The sequence below is a fragment of the Triticum urartu genome, unplaced genomic scaffold (genome assembly GCF_003073215.2).
Source record: "Triticum urartu cultivar G1812 unplaced genomic scaffold, Tu2.1 TuUngrouped_contig_4295, whole genome shotgun sequence".
Lineage (NCBI taxonomy): Eukaryota > Viridiplantae > Streptophyta > Magnoliopsida > Poales > Poaceae > Triticum > Triticum urartu.
In genome coordinates, this window is record NW_024114872.1 from 1 (window position 1) to 7515 (window position 7515).

General features: G+C 45.5%; 1 protein-coding gene across 1 annotated transcript; it reads right to left on the reverse strand.

Moving 5' to 3' along the window:
• Positions 1 to 29: 29 nt before the first annotated feature.
• LOC125527624 (methyl-CpG-binding domain-containing protein 11-like) lies at positions 30 to 4590 on the reverse strand (the record flags this gene model as incomplete). The annotated part of the gene is given in 3 exon segments (XM_048692136.1): positions 30 to 1063; positions 1173 to 1314; positions 4415 to 4590. Coding segments are annotated over 3 exon segments (1254 nt in total), but the record flags the coding sequence as incomplete, so codon positions are not given.
• Between the last annotated feature and the right edge of the window lie 2925 nt (positions 4591 to 7515).

Genomic DNA, 7515 nt, shown 5'->3' on the forward strand with positions numbered 1-7515 from the left:
GCGCCAGGGCGCACCTCCCCATTGTGTACGGCGGACGGCGACTCATTGGTGGCCGCACCAGGTTGGCTGTCTACTGCGGCAGCATCTGATTTGGTTTCGGATACTGCAGCAGGAGCAGGAGCAATAGCTGGCTCGCTGGGAGCAACAACTGAGTTCTCAGTTGGCTTGCTCGCTGGAGGGGCTACTTCCTCTGTCTTCGCCCCCTCCGAACTCACCAGAGGAGCTTCCTCTATCTTCACCTCCTCCGAACTCACCGGAGGAGGGGCATCAGCCTCAGATGGCTTGACATCTTCCTTGTCTTCCACTGCTGGTGCCGAAGCAGCATCAGCCTCAGCTGGCTTAGCATCATCCTTGTCTTCAACTGCTGGTGCCGGAGGGGCATCAGCCTCATATGGCTTAGCGTCTTCCTTGTCTTCAACCGCTGGTGCCGGAGGGGCATCGGCCTCAGCTGGTGCCGGAGGGGCATCGGCCTCAGCTGGCTTAGCGTCTTCCTTGTCTTCAACCGCTGGTGCCGGAGGGGCATCGGCCTCAGCTGGCTTGGCATCTTCCTTCTTGTCTTCCACTGTTGGTGCTGGAGGGGCATCAGACTCAGTAGGTTTGACATCTTCATTCTTGTCCTCCGCCGCTGGTACCGGAGCGGCATCAGACTCAGCTGGTTTGACATCTTCCTTGTGTTCTGCAGGTGCTGGAGTGGAGTCTTCAGGCTTCCCTGCATCTTCACTAGGAGCAGCTTTCACCTCTTCAGCAACTTTCATCTCCACATCTGCGCTTTTTGCAGCATCATTCGCCTCGGCAGGCTTCATCTCCACATCAGTGCTCTTTGCAGCATCAATCGCCTCAGCAACCGTCATCTCCACATCAGTGCTCTTTGCAGCATCTTCACTAGGGGCCTCCTTGCCCGCTTCAGCTTCTTTGTCTTCTTCAGTTTCGGGATCCTCCTTTTTCTCTTGCTTCCCCTTCCTGCCACTTGAGTTCCTACTGCGCTTTGGTATCTTTTCACCCTCAGGGCTATCAAATACCTTCACTTTCTCGCTAATCCGAGCAGAACGCCTTGGGGTATCACCTGTTTGCAAAGCATTTAGATTCCAATCAGATTTGTGCAACCATGGACTCTCTACAGCCAGAGTTATCTAGAGACATATTGAAAGAAAACAAGGGGGAAAGGCATCTACCAGTTGACCAGTCAAACTCCGATGAAGTGGGGCCTCCAGGGTTTGCCTTCAGATAGCTGTTCAGCTGCCTCTTGTTCTTAATTTCCTCTCCAGTTGGTGAAACAAAAACAATCTCAGATCTTCCCCTGCTCTGGGGAGTAAACTGCAATAGTAGGAAAGAGGAGATGTTAGTTGATGCCACCGAATAGAGATTATTGGCAATGGACACGTTAAGTGTATGAAATACATGCTTAAAAAATACATATTTCTAACACTGGAAGCAAATTCACACCCAACAAAACATGTTGGAAATTAGAAAGCGCAGCCAGAACAAACCTGTGTACTGCTTAAAGTTTAGTGATAGATTAACAATGTATGAGTGAAGGCAACCATCCTGTGTTTAGGACTTTAGGCTCCCTAATAATGTCTAATGTTACATGGCTAGATCTATTCATATTCAAGCATTGCCGTTTATTATTGCTATCCCATACGATATTCCCACTAATACACAACAAACCAAGTGAGGTAAAATCTCAACTCTAGCCTAATTTAAATAATGTCAGATGTATTATCAAGCACTGTTCCCACTTATACACAATAAAACAAGCAAGGGGGAGTCTCAACTCTAGGTTCACCCTTCTCTCTCAAGTTTTAATTGATTATTCACCACTGCAATCAATGCCATTATTCACCATAGAAGATTCAAGAGGGTAAAAGTTAACAATCTCAAATCTTCCCCCAAAAAAGAGAAATGCATATACCAGATACTTATATATTACAACCAAAAAATGGCATACAATCCCTAACACTTCTGCTTAAGTGATTAGATGCACAGTAAGAAAAACATATCAGGAATATAATTCAGTTGAACAAACACCACTGGAAAGGAAAAAATACAAAAACTATCCAATTAGGGATTATTTTTGTATATTTCCAGAATTGGTTACATGAACTATGGTTTACCACCTATGCAAGCTAACAATGTAGAGTTACATAAGTTCAACCTACTTCTGGTCTCTGGTCTGTGGATCTAGTTTCAAAGGTGATATTGAACTTCCATGATGTACATTAACAGACTATCTCCAGAAGTTTATGAAAACGAATCATGTCTCACGCATAAGGTTTGCTACTTAATCAATCTTGTTTGACATAGCAAAGCAAAGGCGAGACGCATAAAGGAATTATCTTCTGAAGTTGCAAGAATGCTTCAGTTCAATCTAAGAACTATTGGCATCAGCTCGTACAGTCAGCACCACATATTTCATAAATGAGTCTGAAGTGCACACATTCCTAACACAATGTCTATATTTTTGGAGTGCAGTCGCATATTATATACGTATAAAATGCAAAACCTTCTCAAGAAAGTGAAAACAGAAACACCACACATATGCTAAAAAGAAATATATGAATGTTTTTTTTAATTTCAAACAGAAGGCCCTGAATCTAATGTGAAATCATCTTATCCATCTCAAATCAAGAATCTTTAACTTAGGAAGTTACAAATGATTGGAACCAACATCATAATCATAAATTACAATAATAAAAATACTTGCCATCTAGGCTCTTTCAGAGCTAGAAGTCTAGAACAAAAAAATCACCTTTCAACACAAATTTGGCAATATAAGATATATCCAACGACTGCAAGCCATACCACGTGGCCAATCCTTATGCTACAAAGAGATTATGCCTTATCCACGACACGGTCCAATCATATTATGAAAAGGTAGGTACAAGCAAACCTATAATCAAAAAAGTAACTCCTTACCCTATTAGACAAATTAATTATGATAACATAAAGAGTTATGAAGATTCTGAAGTCACAACCAACTTTTTTCATTGAACCACACAAAACCTTAACATATGTCCTTATTATCCGGGCAGAAAATTATACCAATTGTCATATTATCCGGTGGATAAATATACCAATTGTCGTTATTATCTATCATAATAGAAACAAAACATGCTACAGAAACAACCAAATCACCGCCTAAGCTATTTAATAGATCCTGGGTGCTAGCATGATCCAGTAGAAAGGCTAGGGAGTCTAACCGCCATAAACACATCCGCCAATGAGCTAGAAGTTGCTCAGTCCAGAAGCTTGGGGAATCTAACCGCCATAAAGACATCCGCTAATGAACAAAGACATGTACCTTGTTGAGATTTGCTGGTGCAACCATAGAAAATCACAAAGGCCATGAAAAAGCCAATGGACTAAGCACTCAAAACACTTGGTCATTGCATTCCCAGCCAACAGGAGAAACTCCAACTAGCATGGCATACCACAGGAGGCCTGTTGAGCCAACATCATGCTTGCAAAAGCGTGCACTGACTCAGTTCAAGCAATTTGTCCTGACAAAATGCCATGTCTAGATACAGCAAAATAAAAAACACAGTCTAACAAAGTTCACCAAAATCACATCGAATCAACTACCGAGTTAAAATGGGGACACTGAATCCAACTAAATGAAGCAGTACAAAACTGCAAATGCAACACAATTCTTCATGTAAACTCAATCAACTGAATCCAACTAAAACGTACAAACAGATGGACATGGAATTAAAATGGGGACACTTGAAGCCAGGCGGCTACTCTCATCCCACAAAGTGCAGCCCAGTTCCATGCCCAGGCAAAGTCGACCAACTGAATCCAATTCCCCGTTTCCTAGCCAGGCCAGGACACAGGGCCAAACCAAGCCCCTGCCCCTTCACCACATGTTACCAACAGAATCGAGATTTGGGAATCGGCCCCCACCACCAAGCCGTGGGCCATGGCGCAAGCCCAATAGGCCCCAGGGACGCTAAACGCCCAACACCAACAGACCCGAAAGGGGACGGCACTGTTCACCAACCATTTCGGTGAGCTCACAGCAGGCGCATCCACACAGACGCGCAGCTCCAATCTAGCTCCGGAGAGACTCCGGTAAGACCGAGATACCACCACGAGCGCTGGCCAGCCAGCCATAGCACTAGTCCAATCGCGGCAGTGGTGCCTCACCAACCCCGAGGCGCCCAAACCCTAGAATCTGACCCCTAAATCTGCTAGAACCCTAGACCCCGGAACCGACGAATCCAGCTCGAATTCGCGCCCCACCGCCCGCGTCCCCGCGGCCCGGGGCCCCGACACTCGCTAATTCCGACTCTAGACCGCCCAATTCGACGCAATTCGAACTGGAGCGACGGAACAAAGCACAAGCACCCTCGTGTTAGCCGGTGGGTAAAGCAAAGCAGCTCGACGCGGCGACGCCGAGCCGGGCAGTGGGTACCTTCTTGGTCCATCCCTCGGGCGCGGGCATCTCGACGGACACGAGCTCCTCCGCCGCGTGGTCGCCGCCGGTGGCCATGGCTGCCGAGGCCTCGGGGTTCTGCGCACGCACGAGGAACGCGAGGAGGGGGCGACGGGTGGGGAGGGGGGAAACGATGGACGTGTGGGGATTTGGGGATTTTTATATCGTAAAAGTATCGGCCCCCGTGCTCTGCCGTTCGGTAGATAAACCCTGCGCGCCGACGGCCTACCCGCCGGCCTCGTCCCATGCAGTCACTGACGAATGGGACCAGCACTGATGCACCAGGACCGAGCCCGTCTGTCAGTCAGCATGTAGGGTAGTGAGGTAAGCGGTCTGGTACGGGGCCGCTCGTCGGTCAGGACAAAGCGGTTGGGGCGCGGGGAGACGGCCGTCAGGCGCGGGGGGACGGCTGTGCACTGGCGTGGACGTCGTCCATGGACCGCAAACCCTGGCTGCGGCTGGGGATGGCGCTGTGCCCGTGCGGTCCACGGACCGTGTGTACGAAGTGGACGTGGTGCAAACGGCGGGACTGAGGCCTGGAAAAAAAATCGGATTGCACCGCGCGCAGTTGGAGTCCGGGGTCGCGGGAGCGGGGCGGGGTGGCCTGCTGCGCGACGAATATTCGTCGGGGATGGGCGATGACACGTGGGGCCGGCGCGGGGGCTATCCGCTTGTCATAGGGATGCGTGTCCGCGCGAGCTGCTGCCATGTGGCAACATCGGCGTGGATAAGGCCCAGCGGCTGGTAAAATGAAGGCCAGGAACATGTGCAAGCATGCAACCTGGATTTTATTCCTAGTTATACAAAGTCCACCCTGCAAGAGGAACTTAGAGCAACTCCAACAGCTTGCCTAAAAAAAAGTTCCTGTAAAAGTGATTTTACATGATGGCCATAGAATTTAAGCGAAGTCGTCCTACATCAACTTTCCTCAGTTCCCGTAAACTTCTTTTGTAAATATGATTTTCTTTTTCTATTTTCCCATAAATAAGCATGCAAATGGATAATACATGTAATTACTATCAGTATAATAATGCAACCAATATTATTTTCGAAACACATACTAGACACTACTTTCAAAACCACAACTTATGCAATTTGATTCAACGCTCAAAATCAAATTTGAAGAGAACAAAGCCGACAATCAATTGAAAGTAGACTTAAGAAATGGTTCGAACATGAATATCAAACATGCCACATATGGTTCTCGAAATAATAAAGCATAAATAGTTCAAAGACGGAGATCACTGCTAACTGCCATCGCTATTGCCAACCCCTGAACCGTACCCATCCATGTTGGATGGTCCGACTAGACCCAGCGTAGGGCCTTCTATACTCTCTTGCATCCTTTTGCCCCGACGACCAATACACCGGCTACGTACTAGGCACCCAGCCACCCAGCCCTCTAAGCGAGATAGACGCATGGGATCCATGAACGTTGTAGCAATGGAAATTATTCCACTAGTAGAAAAAGGCTTATTTCTCTCGGTTTCAGAGGACTAAAGGATCGGTACTAAAGGCCCCTCCCCCTATAGTCCTGGTTCTATTACGAACCGGGACTAAAGACCCTCCACGTGGCAGCTGTCTTGAGCTTCACCTTTAGTCCCGGTCGGTAAGATCAACTGAGACTAAAGGAAATTTTACAAAAAAATTATTTTTCCTGATTTTTCAAATTTCTGAATTATTTTATAATTTAGTCTCTAATCACCCCTCATCATTGCTCACTTTAACCTCTAATCTCTAATCACCCCTCATCATTCCAAATCATCTAACTTCCCGGCCGGTCACCCATCCTCTCACTACTCCAACCTGAACACGCTTAACGTTCGGGTCTATTCTGCCTCGTTTTCAAGTCTGCACTTGTTGTTTTCCTCACAATATTAAGATATCAATCCTATTAACCCTCAGGAGTTTAGCTTGAGCATGAAGTCACATGTTTCACTGTTTGAGTTTGAAACTATTATTCTAAAAAACAATAATTATTTAGTAACACTAATATTTCTTGATAAATAGTTTGACCATTGTTTGAGCATAGTTTGACCACAGTTTGACCAGATTTGACCAAAATTTAAAAAAAATTGAAATAATTATTTAATAACACTAATATTCTTGAATAAATATTTAGTAACACTAATACTTCTTAAATAAGTAGTTTGACCATAATTTGACTACATTTAACCAAAATTCAAAAAAAACTGAAATTTGAGCATAACTTTTTTTCCTTTTAGAATTTGAGAATTCTGAAAATTTGCAAAACGGCCTACGGCAGTCAAAATCGGATGCGGATTTTTGTGCTGAACATTTTGATATATTATACATTTTTTCCGACACTGTATGCAAAAGTTATAGCCGTTTTACTTTTTCATAACATTTTTTTTGCAAAACATGTACAAATTTAAGTTTTTTAATTTTCCTAACTAGTAGATGTAGTATTATAACTACATCTCGAAGGATTTTATTTTTTGAAGTTTTTATCATTTTCTTTTGTTTTTTTTCAAAACTGAAATGGTGATACGCGGGGGAAGGGGGGGTAGAGTTTGAGACCCGAACCCCTTTAGTCCCGGTTTGAGACACGAACCGGGACTAAAGGGCATCGCACCCTTCAGTCCCTTTAGTTGCCGCAAACCGGGACTAAAGGGCTCAGGTGAACCGGGACTAATGCCTTAGCCGCACGAACCGGGACCAATGCTCACATTAGTCCCGGTTCGACCCTTCAGTCCCTTTAGTCCCGGTTCGTGTCTCAAACCGGGACTAAAGGGCATCACACCCTTTAGTCCCTGTTCGTGTCTCAAACCGGGACTAAAGGTCTCATTTGAACCGGGACTAATGCCTTTAGCCGCTCGAACCGGGACTAATGCTCACATTAGTTCCGGTTCGTAATGCAACCGGGACTAATGTGTATATTGAGCTATGACCAAAGCCCTGTTTTCTACTAGTGTTCTGAAACCAACTCATAGCAACCACTCAAAAAAATGAAAATGCAACATAAATGCAACTAGACTCAATGACACAAAGATGAGAAAGACACCTACTTACTTCCGGGTTGCCTCCGAACAAATTTCCCTTCTTCGTCGATTACCTCT